This window comes from Octopus bimaculoides, chromosome 1 (assembly GCF_046866305.1).
Source record: "Octopus bimaculoides isolate indiv1 chromosome 1, ASM4686630v1, whole genome shotgun sequence".
NCBI classification, from domain to species: Eukaryota; Metazoa; Mollusca; class Cephalopoda; order Octopoda; family Octopodidae; genus Octopus; species Octopus bimaculoides.
The window spans coordinates 18,350,335-18,369,805 of record NC_142928.1 but is presented as its reverse complement, the minus strand read 5'-3'; the positions used below and the strand labels follow the sequence as shown (position 1 = coordinate 18,369,805).

At 33.0% G+C, this 19,471-nt stretch overlaps 2 protein-coding genes across 4 annotated transcripts in view; one reads left to right on the top strand and one right to left on the bottom strand.

The window, feature by feature from the left end:
• LOC106873471 (DNA polymerase alpha subunit B) overlaps positions 1-4,572 on the bottom strand; it is a 52,015-nt gene extending 47,443 nt beyond the window's left edge. The window contains exons 1-2 of one of the 3 annotated variants that reach the window (XM_089348857.1): positions 4,321-4,572; positions 2,069-2,227 (exon numbers count right to left, since the gene is read on the bottom strand). The gene's annotated coding sequence lies outside the window, so the exon portion shown is untranslated. Of the gene's footprint in view, positions 1-2,068; positions 2,228-2,732; positions 3,048-3,673; positions 3,733-4,320 lie in introns of those variants that run through there. The other 2 variants (XM_014920853.3, XM_014920852.3) reach the window with 2 other exon arrangements.
• On the top strand, positions 3,921-17,987 carry LOC106873472 (sequestosome-1). The gene is made up of 7 exons (XM_014920855.3): positions 3,921-4,298; positions 9,589-9,684; positions 11,853-12,058; positions 13,748-13,961; positions 14,533-15,029; positions 15,696-15,819; positions 16,710-17,987. Exons 1-7 carry the CDS (start codon positions 4,130-4,132, stop codon positions 16,853-16,855), a joined length of 1,452 nt encoding a protein of 483 aa, XP_014776341.1. The 5' UTR covers positions 3,921-4,129; the 3' UTR covers positions 16,856-17,987.
• The last annotated feature ends 1,484 nt before the right edge of the window (positions 17,988-19,471 follow it).

The window sequence follows — 19,471 nt, the reverse complement described above, 5'->3', positions numbered from 1 at the left end:
CATAATGGAAAGGATTATTATTATTATTGAGGTGGTGAGCTGGCAGAATCGTTAGCACACCAAACGGAATGTCATTCATCTTTATATTCAGAGTTCAAATCCTGCTGGAATCCACTTTGCCTTTCATGCTTTTGGGATTGATAAAATAAGTATGAGTTGAACACTGGAGTTGATGTAAACAACTTAGCCCCACCCCTGAAACTGCAGACCTTGTGCCAAAATTTGAAACTATTATTATTATTATTGAGTGAGAGAGCAGTGCATACCATCAAAGTGACACTGGGATAAAATACATGAAGCCCAATATACCCATTGTGACTACCTGTCTGATAATGGTACACCAGGCATCACAACCATATGTGCACGGCATGGTGATCTCATATCAAGATAAACAGCGCATGACCTTGCAGGAGGGGCCCAGTTAGAATTTTCTTCAGGTTGAGTAGCCCATCCCGCTCAAAAGGTCCCCGGAAAACAGTTGTTTGAAGATGTTAAACGACATACTCATGTTTCCAGAAATGAATTATCCAAACCCCTAAGAATTCCTCTAAGCACATGGCTATTATTATTGCTGTTATTATTATTATTATTATTATTTTATTATCATTGTTAAGGAAGTCATGTAACATGAGATTGATTTTTCAAATACTTTTTAAAATAGAGACAATATACTAATTAATCTCTAATTCTCAATTGTACATTTGTTTTCTTTCTTGTATATTAGAATTTTTACCCATTTTTCATCCAATCACTTTATGGAAAAACAAATGTTAATAATGTTAGTTTTACTTCTGTTATTGCCATAGTTATTTTTCTATTTATGTCATCTATTTCTAGAGATTTTAATGTGATTTCTGCCATTAAATGGTTTGAATAAAGACTTATGGCTCAGCTGTGTGGAAATAGGAGCAGGAGTGTCTGTGTGGTGAAGGATCTTGCTTCCTAACCATGTGACCTGGGGTTCAGCCCCATTGTGTGGTACCTTGGGCAAGGTCTTCTACTATGGCTTCAGGACTACCAAAGCCTTGTTAGTGGATTTTGATAGACAGAAACTGAAAGAAGCTCATTGTATACATACATACATACATATCAAGATTACAAGTTCAGGTTTATATCTGTAATTATTGAGGCCGTGGGATATGTAACACACTGCCTAAATACCAATCTTGAGGAATTAGGCTTCTCAAAACCAGAAAGGAGAAAGCTAATTCGAAGGCTACAGATCTAATCTATCACTGGAACTGTAAAAATCTGTAAAACTTTCCAGAAGTTTATCATTTGAGTATATATGAGCATGTCTGGATATGCAACACTATGCATGAGAATACATACATAAAACATACAAATCTGCACATACATACATACAAAAATACCCTATTGTTGATGTTGAAATTCCAATGAAGGAACCTTGGATCTAGGTTAGAAACCAGTTCTTTCTCTATTGGCAAGAAATCTTGAAATAAACTAAATAATGACATACATACATACATACATACATACAAATTCGACGACTGGCACCCATGCCAACGTCTCCTTCATTGGACACTAAACTCGGCTTGGGAAGACTTGTTGGGGCAAGTGAAGGCGAAATCGTGATGGCACCTGTACCAGTGGAGCGCTAAGAGCACCTCCGAGCATGATCGTTGCCAGAGCAGCTGTCTGGCTTCCGTGCCAGTGGCACATAAATAGCACCATTTGAGCGTGATCGTTACCAGTGTCGCCTCCTGGCACTTGTGCCGGTGGCACGTGAAAAGACATTTGAGCGAGGTCGTTGCCAGTGCCGCTGGACTGGCTCCTTTGCAGGTGGCACATAAAATACACCATTTTGAGCGTGGCCGTTGCCAGTACCGCCTGACTGGCCCTCGTGCCATTGGCAAGTAAAAAGCACCCACTACACTCTCGGAGTGGTTGGCATTAGGAAGGGAATCCAGCTGTAGAAACTCTGCCAAATTAGATTGGAGCCTGGTGTGGCCATCTGGTTCACCAGTCCTCAATCAAATCGTCCAACCCATGCTAGCATGGAAAGCGGACGTTAAAACGATGATGATATGTATGTGTTTGTCCTCACCACTGCTTGACAATCGTTGTTGGTTTGTTTATGTCTCCATAACTTGGTGATTCAGACGACGGAAAGAATAAATTCCAGGCTTTCAAAGATAAGTAGTAGGGTCGATTCGCTCGATTAAACCCTCCAAGGTGGTGCTCCAGCATGTCCGCACTCCAATTACTGAAACAAATAAATTTGAAAGATAAATAACTGCGAGCCAATGTTTTAACACTACATCATACACTTTCCGTTGGAAATTGATTAGTGGTAGCACAACCATCGATACTATCACTACCACTAATATCATCACTATTATTACCATTCACACCACCAATAATATCTACAACCGTTGCCGTCTCCACCAACACTACTAGTTTCACCATTACCACAACTACTATTACATAATCACTATTAAGACATGACCACCACGACCAATACTAAGTATAACCATCGCTGCTCTATCACGTAACCACTAACCATTTATAGTTTTACTCTCACATCATCACTACCACTACTATTACATCATTACTATTAATACTAGTACTACTACCACCACTACTGTCACATCATCACTACTAACGTAGTAATTATTATAACTACCACTACTAGTACTATTTCCCCCACTACCATCATCGCTACTGCAAGTAGCACTACCATCGACATTAATAACAATGTTACAGCCTACCTTTTCTATTACCATGGGGGTGGATCGGCAGAATCGTTAACGCATCGATATTTAGTTACGACTCCCGGTGTTTTGAGTTCAAATTTAGCTGAAGTCAACGTTACATTTCATCCTTCAGGTGGATGGAGGAGAGATAAAACAAAGTACCTGTGAAGAACTGGGATTGAATTATATCTCATAAAGCATCTTAAATGTGAATAGATGCGAAAAGAGAAGAGAAAGATCAGCTCTTTTTCAATAACATTTGTCGTACGTCTGTCACCAATTTCCTACCTTGGCAAAGATCAGCTCTTCCTCAATAACACTTGTACGTCTATCACCAATTTCCCACCTTCATCATCATCATCGCTCCACTAATACAATAAGCACTACCATCACATCCATTCCATTAATACCTTACACCAGTTTCATTTTTATTACCATCCTTGGTTTAGTAATATTTCCAAAGAAATTTTCTACAACAGTCACCTTCCTAACATGTCTTTTCCAACGAGACCACAGAAGCATTTGGTTATTATAAATAAATAATCGCATTATTGGTAACAATGGCATAAAAGTATAGCTAGAAACTCAAAGAAGGTTTTAATGTTTGTTTATTTCTGTGGAAATCATCTGGGCCAACAGAAAAAAGAAATGGTCTTATTTTCGTTTCTCGAAATTTCTGGAATCTTCTAGATTATTCATGTCATGTCTAGTCGTTTATGTCTGGGTGATTTTTGAATAGATTGAATTTAATTTGATCTAGAGAAAAACAATAATAAAAATGGTCAGTTTGCCAATTCTAAAAGAAAATCGTGAAATGGAATAATTGTAGTTTAAGAATTTGGTGAGGACATCAAGTCAAAATATAGACATTATACTTTGAATAAATAAAGATTAAATTTTCGTCAGAATCTACAAATATTTCATCACCAACTAATTTTGGGAAAAACAAAAAAAACCTGTTTATGAATCAGCTTAATTCATTTCCGGCATTTTACGTTATGTTACGGCCTTTGACGGAATGGCTTTATTGTACTATGATTTTATGTCGATATTTTTCTGACTAAATTAATTTAATAAATGTACTTTAAATAATTTAATATAACTTTATCGTTTTAAATCGAATATTTATTTACTTTTCTAGTTTGTTTTATAGTATTTTCTCGTTAACCTGTCGACGTCGATCGTTGCCGATGTTAGCCGATCGTGAGCTGGAAATGAGATAGCAAATTGCAGAGAAACGTCACCAGTTCTCCAGATTGTTCTGTTTCTGTTGTCATTGTTGCTATATAAACAACACCTACCAACGTTTGTCCATAATCATTTCTGGACTCAGTTTCAAAATAACGGAGCATTCGATCAGCTGTAAAGCAGTAATTCCCTTGATAAATATCACCACAAAGTCGACCGCAAAAATGTCGTTGACAATAAAAGCGTACAAATCTAATGATGACCAAGGCAAGAATTTCGACGAGATTCGTCGTTTCAGTGTACCTAAACAGCTCACCTTCGATTTCTTGTTCAAGAAAGTATGTGAAGTATTCCCCAGTCTCTCCCATGGCAAATTTACTATGTACTGGCAAGGTAAGAACCAATATATTCTCACCTATTTTCACCAATTCAAACAACTGGTTTCAATATGGTGGCTTCCTTCTTTGAAACATCTCCATCGATTTCTTTTATATTTTTCTATCTTCTAAATATTATCTTCCTCTGTTTTCATATTTTTATTTATCCATTTCTTCGCTAAATAAGTCTCTTTTTTTATTTTCTTTCTATTAACTCCATATATATAAGCAGAAACATTTATAAATAATAATATCATATGATACACAAAACTAGAGAGAAGGCAGAAACCGTGACATCATCGCTCGATATGCTGAACATAGCAACCAAATTTCTCTTAAAAGTTGAAGGACTCGTTCTATTATGTTGTCTCAGGGGTTTTAATCTTTTTGACTTGCGGACCCCTTTATATTTCAGGCTTTACCTTAGGGACCCCCTTATAAACGCTTATGAAATTTATACATAAATATTTGCTTCAAATAACATATTTTTACATTTATTTATTTAACAAATAGGTTTATTGTCGATTAAAAGATTTCGATTAAAAAAACATATAAAATCAAATTGCCCATAAAAAGTATTTGCTGTCCTTGTGGACCACAGTTTGAAAACCCCTGGTCCAAGGCACACAAAATACAGGATAGCCCCATGATTGATACGCCTTTGATCATAGGTTCTTCTTCTTACTGGTTGACCTGGGGCTAAACAAACTGCGTCATGAGTAAAACTGTCCAAACAAAGCCGAATGTTTGCTTTCGTAAAATATCTAACGTTTTACGGTTTTGTATTTTTTTTTTTTTGTTTCCCCATCCGTCTTTCTGATAACCTACACCATTTGATGGATTTAAAAAAAAAAGGGTTGTGTCAAAGAATTGTAGAGAGACTTAATTATGGGGTTTTAAAAACGTCAAATGGATGGCTTTCGTTAACGAATTTTCAAAACTAGATTTCTAATACCAGAGGTCATTCATTCTAATACAGATTTGTTGAACGCCTCACATTAGGTATACATAGATGTATATACATAAATGTGTGTATGTATATATATATATGTATATACATAAATGTGTGTATATGTATATATATAAATGTATATACATAAATGTGTGTGTATATATATAAATGTATATACATAAATGTGTGTGTATATATATATATGTATATACATAAATGTGTGTATATATATATATGTATATACATAAATGTGTGTATATATATATATGTATATACATAAATGTGTGTATATATATATATGTATATACATAAATGTGTGTGTATATATATATATGTATATACATAAATGTGTGTGTGTATATATATATATGTATATACATAAATGTGTGTGTGTATATATATATATGTATATACATAAATGTGTGTGTGTATATATATATATGTATATACATAAATGTGTGTATATATATATATGTATATACATAAATGTGTGTATATATATATATGTATATACATAAATGTGTGTGTATATATATGTATATACATAAATGTGTGTGTGTATATATATATGTATATACATAAATGTGTGTATATATATGTATATACATAAATGTGTGTATGTATATATATATGTATATACATAAATGTGTGTATGTATATATATGTATATACATAAATGTGTGTATGTATATATATGTATATACATAAATGTGTGTATGTATATATATGTATATACATAAATGTGTGTATGTATATATATGTATATACATAAATGTGTGTATGTATATATATGTATATACATAAATGTGTGTATGTATATATATGTATATACATAAATGTGTGTATGTATATATATATGTATATACATAAATGTGTGTATGTATATATATATGTATATACATAAATGTGTGTATGTATATATATGTATATACATAAATGTGTGTATGTATATATATGTATATACATAAATGTGTGTATGTATATATATGTATATACATAAATGTGTGTATGTATATATATATGTATATACATAAATGTGTGTATGTATATATATATGTATATACATAAATGTGTGTATGTATATATATATCTATGTATATACATAAATGTGTGTATGTATATATATCTATGTATATACATAAATGTGTGTATGTATATATATCTATGTATATACATAAATGTGTGTATGTATATATATCTATGTATATACATAAATGTGTGTATGTATATATATCTATGTATATACATAAATGTGTGTATGTATATATATCTATGTATATACATAAATGTGTGTATGTATATATATGTATATACATAAATGTGTGTATGTATATATATATGTATGTATATATATGTATATACATAAATGTGTGTATGTATATATATATATGTATATATATGTATATACATAAATGTGTGTATGTATATATATATATGTATATACATAAATGTGTGTATGTATATATATATATGTATATACATAAATGTGTGTATGTATATATATATATGTATATACATAAATGTGTGTATGTATATATATATATGTATATACATAAATGTGTGTATGTATATATATATATGTATATACATAAATGTGTGTATGTATATATATATATGTATATACATAAATGTGTGTATGTATATATATATATATGTATATACATAAATGTGTGTATGTATATATATATGTATATACATAAATGTGTGTATGTATATATATATATGTATATACATAAATGTGTGTATGTATATATATATATGTATATACATAAATGTGTATGTATATATATATATGTATATACATAAATGTGTGTATGTATATATATATATGTATATACATAAATGTGTGTATGTATATATATATATGTATATACATAAATGTGTGTATGTATATATATATATGTATATACATAAATGTGTGTATGTATATATATATATGTATATACATAAATGTGTGTATGTATATATATATGTATATACATAAATGTGTGTATGTATATATATATATGTATATACATAAATGTGTGTATGTATATATATATATGTATATATATATATATGTATATACATAAATGTGTGTGTGTATGTATATATATATGTATATACATAAATGTGTGTATGTATATATATATATGTATATACATAAATGTATGTATATATATGTGTATGTATATATGTATATACATAAATGTATGTATATATATATGTATATACATAAATGTATATATATATGTATATACATAAATGTGTGTATGTATATATATATATATATACGTAAATGTGTTTATGTATATATATGTACAGACATAAATGTGTGTGTTTATAGATATATAAGGGTATAACTATACAAGAATGCCTCACGTTAACTATATTATATATATATTATATATATATGTGTGTGTGTGTGTGTATTGAGTAGATGAAACAGGGACAACTGACGAAGGGTTTTACTGTTTATGTTGCATGTCTCGTTGCTCGAAAAAAGTTCGTTTTCTGTTTTCATTTCTCATTATGTTTACGTTTTTTTTTTAATGTCCTGTACCCATATATGCATGTATGTATACATATACATATAGATGTAGATACGTACATATATGTATGGATATATGCATATATTTATATATTATTTATATATATATATATATATATATATAGTCTTGATATGCAATAAACATCCTGAATGTCTGATAATGTCAAGGATTTAAATAAAGTTCCTAAACCTTTGGATTTTGTCAGTGGTTTTCTGTAATTAAATTCAGAGTAAAATATAATCGACCGAGGTTTCTTTATATCGTTTAGTTATCTTATTTTTAATTGTTGGGATTTTTTTTTTTTTTTTTGTAATGTTTATTTTTAAAATGCTATTAGTTTTGATATCCAAACCAGTATTTTCACTGTTTTGACTAAAAGGCAATGATCATAGTTGTTCCTATACAATATGTGTGTGTATAGAACTGGAGTATCGATGTACATCTTTCTTGCAAAACGTAAAGCATCGATATTTATTCCCTTGATTGATTTATTTGTGTGTGAATATCTAACGAATATGTGTACTAATCGTTGATATGGCAACAATGTTTTTTTTCCAATAGGACTCGCAGCATATTGTGAGCAGGACTGTTTATGAATGTCACTATATATGTAATATAAAATCAGTGCTAGCTAATTGCGTTTATTAATTCTGAATGAATGTATTTTGACTGAGAGAGATTCATGGGAATTGTGCAATTTAGCTTTTTTAGGCCAGATATATTGACAATTAACTGCTGTTTTTTTTTTTTTAATTTTACAAAGTATAAAGCTTTACTAACGTTAAAGTTGTGGTGTTAATGCCTTTCCTCAAGGTATCCTCAGTAATGCAACTTATAGCAAATGAGTGGAATAATTCTATGACGGCTCCTTCTTGCCCTCCACTTAATTCTATATATATCTGACCTGTCCATATTCTCTAGAAACTTTTCTATCCTCTGCATTGAAGGACAAAATGTATATATATTTTCCCACGATTCTTATCTCTATTCACTGCCAATGGCTGCAGAAAGGATTATTTTGAAGATTTATGACGAATGATTATCAAATATATTTCACTGATAAAGTTTTTTTTTTTTTTTTTTTTTTTTTTTACGCCATCCCTATACAAAATGTATCCATTGGGGATTGAGATATTTTAGATAATCATGGATTTATTTTTCTACAGAATACCAAAGGAATTCTTTTTAAACTTGGCCAGTTAAAAAGTATTGAGGGTGGCTGCACATTTGAAACAAATTTCAAATGCGAGCTGATATTGAGAAAACGGCCCATTCTATATAGTAATAACAATATTGGAAGCCTCCACCATGTCTATTGAAGCTAAGTGTGTTTATAGAACTTCAAAGTGACCGTGAATTTATTGATGAGGATTTGTGTGAATAATTTTGTAGTTAAGAATTTTACTGTGCAACCATGTTGTTTTAAGTTGAATATTATTGCGTGATAGTTTTGGCTAAGGTCAGCTAGTGCTTCTGATGAAATTTGGTAGGCAACCTGCGCAGAATCTCATTCTAGTTTCCGTCTACAGGTGGTTCCAACATTAGCCTCTCTTTTTTTTTTGGGGGGGGGGGTGCTTAAATGAAATTGATAGCAGTCAGTGGGAAAATGTTTTATTTTATGGAGTATTCATTATAAATTAAACAGTATACTGGAATAATTTATGATTTTAATTATTTTGCATTGTCATTTCACACAATTCTTGATGTAATGGTTTACTACCTATATATCCTCACACGCCTACATGTATATAAAGTTTCTGTTGGATGTTGTTAATTCTATTGATTAAAATATATAACATTTCACTTCTTTATTTTTTCTGCAGACTCTGATACTGATCTGATAAGATTCACAAGTGACAATGAGTTAAACGAAGCTGTAACTTCTCTTGATAGTTCAATCTTTAAAATCATAATCAAAGGTAAGTTATATAAATTTCACATCTCCATTAAAATATCAATACACAAGTTCCATATCAGGGTTGAAATGGACATTTTTACAGTATTGTAATATTGCTTGTGTAATAATAGAAAGTTTTACCAGCATTACCTTTCTTTCCTCTGATAGTTCTATGGCAATATATATTTTGGTAATTAAATTGGCGAGCTGGCAGAAACGTTAGCATGTCCTGAGTTCAAATTCTGCCGAGGTCGGCTTTGCCTTTCATCCTTTACCAGTTTCACACTGAGGTCGATGTAATCGACTTAATCCCTTTGTCTTTGTTTGTCCCCTCTATGTTTAGCCCCTGGTGGGCAATAAAGAAATACATATTTCAGCACCGAAGGTGGCGAGCTGCCAGAAACGTTAGCATGCTGGGCGAAATGCTTAGTATTTCGACTGTTTTCATGTTCTGCGCTCAAACTCTGTCAAGGTCAACTTTGCCTTTCATCCTTTCAGGGTCGATAAAATACCAGTTGCATACTGGAGTTGATCTAATTGACTGGCCGCTCCCCCCAAAATTCTGGGCCTTGTGCCTAGAGTAGAGAAGAATATGTATTTCAGTAACTGGCTATTTTACTGTTAATAGACATTGAAGAGAAATGATTTTTTATTAACACTTACATTTTATAAACCATTTGAAGAGTAGCAGGCTTGCTACAATGTGAATAATTTTGTAGTTAAGAATGTTGCTTTGCATCTGTTTATTTTTGAGTTAAATACTTTTGTGTGATAGTTTGGGCTCAGGTCTTTTGCTGAAATTTGGCAGGCAGCTTGTACATAATCCCATTATGTTCGAATGAATTGCACTGGATTGACTATAAATTTATGTAGAAATTTCTTGTGGATTTTTATTGTGTGAATCATCCTTTTGTGCCAAGTTAACCATTTGAGAATCCTTATCGTTTAACACTCATCTTCCATATTGGCCTGAGTTGGACAGTTTGACAGGAGCTGGCAAGCCAAAGAACTGCACCAGGCTCCATTGTGTGTTTTGGCAATAGATTATAACTGACTGAACACCTTGTCAGTAGTGTGCCAGCATTGCTGTAGTCCACTAACCAAAGCCAGTCAAAGTATTAGTGCATTATACAAGTATTCATTAGGAAATTAAGCCTAAGAGTTCATAGGCTTATATACCTTTTTTGGATTCTAGATTCTATCATTGACTAAGAAAGTTTGGTAGCCTTTACAAAGCATTGGTTTGTGACGAAAATAAACAATTTCAATGGATGGTTGTGTAGAATAACACTGGAAATTAACTAATAGCTTCTGATTAGACTCACAGTGATAGGTGTTGCTTTAGATTTCACAGTTCTGATATCTTGAAACTGAGATGTACTAGTAAGTACTTGAAGGAATTAGTTATGAAGTTGGATATGAGAAGAATAAACCCTATGTAAGAGTAATTGAAAGTAAACTGCAAGCTAAATATAACTAGATTAACTAATTGCTCCAATCTTAATTGGTTCAAATTGTTGTGGGTTAAAGAGAATACTTAACTGTTGAAACGGATCAGTTCCCTTATTTACTCAGTATTTATAGCTTGTGATGAAACATATCCTGTATTATCTCTGTATTAAGAATATTTGGATCTATTTTAAAATGGGGGCCACATTTTTCATTAATGTTTTACGTAGTGTTTTTGGTACGGAAAGACTTTCAAACTTCGTATACTTATCTATTTTGTGTTATAGAACAGAAAAATATTTTTGTATTCAAATTTATTTCATGTAAAAAAATTGTCTTATTTCGATAATTTCAACCAATCACTGACAAGTATTCAGTTGTTTATATTTACTCCTTTGGCTGATTAAGTGATGTAAAGTGTATTTAATCTCCATACCTTCGTTTTATTTGCTTTAACCCTAACCCTAACCTTAGGGTTAGGGTTAATTGTTTCAGAATCGTTTGTTTATGTAGTTGGCACTTAATGTATATCGGCTGAATGGACGTCAGTGATTGGTTGAAATTACAGAAATACGACAACTTTAACATGGAATAAGTTATGGATTTCTTTTTTTTTAAAGACTAAGAGAAAAAGATGTTTTATATGACACATTCTACCAGTGTTCCAAGTTTCAAAGTGTTTCGTTAATGAAAAATGTGGCCCCCGTTTTAAAAAAGATCTGAATATTTCTCTATTTACAGTAAATGATTCGAAACCAATGCCTGAAACTGGAGCTGATGAAGCAGTGCATCCTCATGTGATCTGTGATGGTTGTGATAAACAAATAAGTGGTCCTCGTTTCAAATGTCTTGCTTGTCCTGACTATGATCTTTGCCAAGAGTGTGAGAAAAAGGATTGTCATCCAGAACATCCAATGATGAAGATTCCTATTCCAGGAATGGTTCCTGTAAGTGTTGATTTCGGGTTTTTATATTAATCTTAACATAATTCTTTTCAAGAAGCTGCTTAACAAAGAGCTCTGTAAAAAGCTATATCGATTAATATAGATGCAGGCATGGTTGTGTGGTAAGTTTACTTCCCAACCTCTTGGTTCCAGATTCAGTCCCATTGCATGATACTTAGGGCAGCTGTAGCCTTGTGTGTAGGGTTTGGTAGGCAGAAACTGAAAGAAGCCCATCATGTATATATGTATGTGTGTTTTTGTGCCTTATGTTTGTTTCCCACCACCACTTGACAATTGGTGTCAGCGTGCTTGGAACAAGAGACCAACGGAATAAGTACCAGGCTTTAAAAAAAAAAGGTACTGGCTTCTACTTGTCAGACTTCAAAGCTATGCCCCAGCATGGTCGCAGTCTGATGACTTGAGCAAGGGATATAAGGTATAAGAATCCCCCAAAAATTCATTATCATTTTAACATCCATTTTTTTTTTCATGCTCTCAATCATTACATGGTTGAATTTCTAGGGCCCTTCTTGTTGTTATCTCTTCTCAGTTTCCAAGTAAGGTAATATTTTCCCATGGCCAGACATGTCTATGCTGGATGTTGGAAGTAAATGACACTGCTTGTATGACAGTGGCATTCACAGCTATCACCTGATATATATATATATGTGGAGGTGTGTGGCTTAGTGGTTAGGGTGTCAGCACCGTGATCGTAAGATTGTGGTTTCGATTCCTGGTCCGGGCGATTCGTTGTGTTTTTGAGCAAAACACTTCATTTCACGTTGCTCCAGTCCACTCAACTGGCAAAAATGAGTAACGCTGCGATGGACTGGCGTCCCATCCAGCTGGGGAACACATACACCATTGAAACCGGGAAACTAGGCCCTTGAACTTGGCTAGGCTTTAAAAGGGCGCATTTATTTATTATTTATTATATATATAATCATCATTTAATGTAAATCTTCCATGCATGCATGGGTAGGACAGTTGACAGGAGCCAGTTGCACTTCCATCAACTAGTGTGGGCAATTGATGGGTTGGATGTGAAGTTGATGGAAAGCAGTAACTCTTGAAATATGCGCTTAGACCCATTACTTATATTTTATTTTCGATCGCATTAAACTGCTAACACTAAAGTAAGGCACAATATCATGTGAGCCTTTAATATACTATAAAGTATATTATGGTTACAAAATGAAATACTGTATCCTTGCTGGCAGCTAGTTGTATTTTAATATCAGGTTTCAAAATTAGTTTTAGATGGATATTTTTAAATTTTAAGGCGGCACGCTGGCAGAAATGTTAGCACACCGGACGAAATGCTTAGCGATATTTCATCTGTCTTTACGTTCTGAGTTCAAATTCCGCCAAGATCAACTTTGCCTTTCATCCTTTCGAGGTCAATAAATTAAGTACTGGGATCGATTGATCAAATCAACTGGCCCCTTCCCCAAAAATTTCATGCCTTGTGCCTAGAGTAGAAAATATTAAAAAAAATTTTTAATCCTCAAATATTAAAATTTTAAGCAATTTAAAATGTATTTGTTAGTGTTTGCCCATGTATAAAAAGTATAGTGAATAAGAATTGAAAACTTTGTATGTACACAAATACTTCCTTAAAAAACCCATGACTAAAATGCAAAAACTCAACTGAATTTGTTTTTTAACTAATGGAATATTTCTATTGTACAGCCTCAATATTGCCCAAAAGATGGTGGTGATTATAGCTTCACTTTTGCTGGCCCCGGAGGTTGTTCTTTCAGCTCAACAACTTCATCCTCTTCTACTACCAACAAGACACCAGATGAGAAAAAAGACAAAGACGAAGCTAAAAGACCTCCAGGATATGCTCAAAACATGTTCCAAAATCTTGGAGAGCACTTATCCTCTGTGCTGAACCCATTTGGTAAGAGATCTCATGAAACTATTAGTTTGCTAGCCAATCTAATTACAGAAAAGTTAACCTGTTTTAAAGGCTTCTTGTACTAAAAAAAAAAAAATCATCTGATTTAAGATAACTACTGCTGTTATTTTCATATTTTGTCTTAAATGGAAATTTTCTCAGCATTTTAACCCTTTCGTTACTGTATTTATTTTGAGATGCTCTGTGTTTCTTTCAATTACTTTAAATATAACAAAGAATTTAGTAAAATAATTTAGTTATTACTCAGCTAATGTTAAGAACATAAATTGTGACTAAGGTTTGGAAGATTTTAATTCAAAGTTTATGAAAACAAGACATTTATACTCAGGCAGAGCCGGTTTCAGCTGGGTTGGTAATGAAAGGGTTAAGTAATCTTGTTTACAACTTTTTCAGTTTTAAACCAAATTAACTTTCATTCATGCAATTTGTCTAATTGTCAAATATGAAACCATTTCATTAGTTCTGTTACCCGCTAATTTTATTTATTTATTTATTTATTTATTTTAATTTTTTTTTTGGTGATTTTTCATTTAATGTTTATCATTCCTTTTAGGTATTGAGTTGGATATGAAACTGGAAAAAGAGGGTCAATTCCATAAAGTTTTCAGTGGCCGCCCAGGTGCAAATGGACCACATCCACCCCCACCACCACCACCACCTCCATTTGGTTTCTTTGGACCATTTGGAGTTCCTCCTATGGGTCCCCATGGCCCACACAAACCACATGTATTTACCAGCGGTCCACATGTGTTTACTAGTGGCCCACATGTCTTCACCAATGTTCATCATGATGCTGCTGCCGATCCTAATATGTCACCAGCTGATATTGCTGAAAAAGCTCATAAGATTGCCCATGCAGTTGCCACTGCTGCTGCTACCGCAGCTGCAGCTTCTGCTGCTGCTGCAGCTGGTGCCGAGAAGAAAGAGGAAACTACCCCTGAAAAACCTGTTGAGAAATCAGAAAGTACTTGTGGGGATTTTAGCACCACTACTGACTACTCTGCAAATGAGGAAACTACTAAAGCTCCCCCTGCTGCTGGTGAAACCTTGGTAGGTTTTTTTAAAGTTTTCTTAATTTTTTTGTTTATCCATGCAAACCAATGAAGAGGGTAGTTGTTTAGTCTGCTACAACTATTTCTATAACCCTTGTTTTCTTTTGAGACCTTATTTATTTCTATCATTTCCTATTTAAAAAAAAAAAAATTGAGCCTCTTCTGTTTTAATAAGTGATTTTTCTGCTTTTGCACATAGACATAATCAGGAATTAAAATTTAAAACTACTGTACAAAGCTGCCTGTCTAGGAGGATAGTAGACCCAGATAACTGGTGTAGGATAGAGAACTTCTTTAGTACTTGTGGCAAGATAAATGCAGTTGGTCTGCAATGTAGATATTCATAAATGTTGGTAGATTTTGTGTTGCTGTGGATGAAAGATGATGCAGACTGTGACAACCCATTCAGACGATGCCAGCATGGGGAAATGGACATAAAATATTAGAAGATTAACCCGCAATAATATATTAACTGTTAAGCTGGTTAACATAACAGACCAAATTTTTGGAATGCTTTAATCTCTTTGTAAACTACTAACAATTGTCAGTACCAACTCATCCTTCTAAACTTGCTTCACAAAATACAGATGTTTGTATGTGTGTGGCAGACATTAAATGATGATGATAAAATTGTAATGATTGCTTTTATTTTATGTTCTTTTAGTGTGCTGATGGTTGGACTGTTCTTTCACCTAAGAATGATCTATCTCCTGAAAGCCGCAAATCTGCACCTTATGAGATGGTCAGTGAAAACATCAAACAAGATAACTCTTTGTATTATCCATCAGGTAAGGATTAAAGCTACATGAAATCTAGTTTTGTTTTATGACTTTCTTTTCTTTTTCTTTTTTTTTTTTTACATCTGTAAACTTGAATTAGATCTTTTAATTTACTTCTGAAATGTCTTTCCACTCGTTTTTGATGTCACATTTACAGCAAATATCAACAGCATCAAAATTTTACTTTCTCTGTGTTGGTTTTGAAAAGCTGTAGGCTACATGTTGTACTTTAACTAATTTTTATTTGTATCAAATATTTATTAGATTTATTATAATTTACACTTTACTTAGTTTCATTCTGGCAGAATAAAGTTTTTATATTAAATGCAGTTTGTTTGCACAAGACAAGAACCAAATGATGGCTACTAAAGGAATTAGATGTTTATATATTGGTTGGAATTTTAGTATGGATTAATCAAAATACTTGGTTTTCTGTAATGCAGTTCTAATAATAATGATAAATTTGTGGGTGTTTGGCCCTTTAACATTTAAACTGGCCTGATATGGCCTCTCACACCTATCCTACAATGTCGTATTAAAAATAAAGTCACATCTCTGAAATCTCGAAGCTACAAGATAATGCATGATTAATTAAAAAACAATGAGAATAAATTAACCTTACATTTGACAGAGTAATCTGAATGCAGGTTTGTGGTGATGTTATTAGGTAGCTGGAAATGGATAATCGTAACATTTTGTAGTCCATCTGATAATTGAGATCAGCTCTTTTTAAATATTCTGGTGCTGTTATATTTGATATTGTATGATTAAGCATTATGGTGATCTAGGATTTCTAAAACAATTTCATTGTTTGACCACAGTAGATAGTATAACTTGCTCAGCTGCACACACAAAAAAAAAATGTTGCATCTTATATATTAAATGTTTACTTCTTTCAGATCCAAAGATTGCTGATTCACTTGACCAGATGATGAGTATGGGATACTCAAATGAAGGAGGCTGGCTGACAGTTCTTTTGGAAGCTAAAAAGGGAGATATCAGTGCAGTGTTAGATACAATCCAAAACAGCATGAAGAAAAATTAATCTTCATCCTATTGCAACTCACACTTCTATATTATTCATTTAATTCTTTTGTCATGTACATGAAAGTATATCAATTGCTAAGTAAATAATTTGCTTTTTTTTTTTTTTTTTTTTTTTTTTTCTTAAGTTATTCATGGACAGATATTATTTCAGATAGTCTAAACAGTATATTATAGCCTTACTTTATCTTATTGAATTTAAATTTGTTACTATTTTTATTCACTATGAATTTTTATGTATTGTAGTTTGTATAGTTTTCTAATTCTTGTTTCTATACCATCAGCAGAACCTGACTGTGTTAAGTAGTTATTAGTTCACATCAGTCTTGTCACTACATATAACTGTCCAACCCATGCCAGCATGGAAAACAGACATTAAATGATATATATATATATATATAATGGGGACACACACTCACAAAGTGATTCAAGAGTCTCTGCAGCATTAAATCAGCTGACACTGAAGTCTCTTGAACTTCTTAATTTAGGTCCTGTTACCTCATTTCTATATACTTCACAAATTCCACCTATTCTCTATAGTCTCCACCTGACTACCCACTGCATTCGTTTAACACCTTCTCCCAAACACCATTCACTCTGTTTACTACCATAGTTGAGATTACAGGATAGCTATCATCATTTATTCTATCTGTCAGGGCAGCTGCCCAAGGCAGTACAAAGTATACTCAGATCAGTGAACAAGATTATGTTGAATCAGTTCTGAATCCATGAATATTGTCTTCTATTCATAATGACTGTTTTCTTTACACACATATGCGTATGTATATATACACACGCACACAACAAAATTGTAACAAAAAAGCGCTATTTGCCATTTAAATGCTAAAGGGACTTCTGAATTTCTGTTTTATTTATATATATGTGTGTGTATGGATGACAATTTTCTACTCTTAATCTAAATAAAATTAGTTCTTAAAAACTTAGCTTTTTTTTTTCTCTTTTTTTTTTCCTCGGTTTTGCTTATATTTAGTAAATATATATAATCCTCTAAGAAGTTTTAACACAGACAAGTATCTGTTTATAATCTATTGTATTGTAGTAGTCTGTAATGATGAGATCATTTCACTGTAATTTCTGTATTTATTCAATAAAATAAATGTCTTACAATGTTATATTGTTTCTGATGTTGTTTTTTTTTTTTTTTCTTCATGTGTTGCACAATGTTTATTATGAATGTATGTAAATTGAATATATGCACATACACAAAATGGGTGACCTCACTTGTGCTGGTGCCACAGAAATATACCCATGCCAGCATGGAAAAAGATATTGAATGATGGTGAACAAAGAACACATCTCATGTTTCCTATTATTCATCACCATAGGTAAAGCCATGCTGCCTTCAAATACTTGATGTCTGAACAGGTACCATGTTTGAAGATACTTCAGCTACCTTAAATTGTTGCTGACGCTTATAAGACAAAACACTATGTAAGCAATATTAAAAGTAAATGACCTCTAGCCTGATTAACCCTCACCAGTGCACTTCTACCACCACTATTACATTAATTGCTGCCTTTCTGAACTTATTAGTGTGTCACATCAGACACTCTACTAGACCTCCCTAATTCTCTCTAAGGCTGCAGCCGTTTGCGATGCTGTTGTTTCCAAAGTTTTTCTTTCTTCTAACTTGTAAGCATTACAACTGAAAAATCAACGAATTTTCACTCAGTGACCATTAATGCTCAACTTCTAAGAACTTTGAAATTACATGGATATAATCATTTGATGTCTGCTTTCCATGCTGGCATAGGTAGAATGGTTTGATGGAACTGGTGAGTTTCATTGTCATCTTTGGCATGGATTTTACAGCTGTATGCCCTTCCTGAGACCAACCACTTCACAGATTGTACTGGGTGCCTTACGTGTGCCACTAATCCTAGTGAGGCTGTCTTGTAATTTTCAAGACGAGGAAAAGGCTCCTACTACTAAGTATTTGGGAGGGGAAAGTGGAGATGAGTGGCTGTATGCCAGAGGGTGAAAGGTTAAAGTATGATTGAGGGATAAGAACAGGTGTCTTCCTATAGAGAAGGTAATAAGAAGGTAGTGATGGGGTACTAGAGCAAACTTAACAAGGAGCATGAAAGGGGATGAGTGAATACTTTTATAAGTGTGAGGCGAATAAACAGTAGTGAGTGAAAAACAATGGTGTGAGTTGATAAATATTGGAGTGATTCTGGAAAGTAGTAGAACAAGGTGTAAGAGCTGTGGAGAGGGAGAGGCTGGGATATATAAGGGGCTTACAGTAGGTGAGTTATGGTGGTAGATAAAGGAAGATATTGAGAATGACAGCAGGGTAGAATGGTGTGTAATGGCTAAAAGGGCAGTGACAGGAGGCAATTGTATGGGTGGAGAAGGTATGTTTGACATGTCAGGGAAAGAGTGGGGACACAGCTTCAAACATACAAGCATATGTGGGTTATAGGATGATATCATTTTTGCTGTGATGGGCAGGGCTTCTTGAGCACAGCAAGATGCCAGTCCTTTGTCATCTCTTTAGGACTCAACATCTTGAGATCAGCCTTCAATACTTCATCCTATGTCTTCCTGGGTCTCCCATTTCTATAACTTCCCTCCACTTCAAGTGACTGGCACT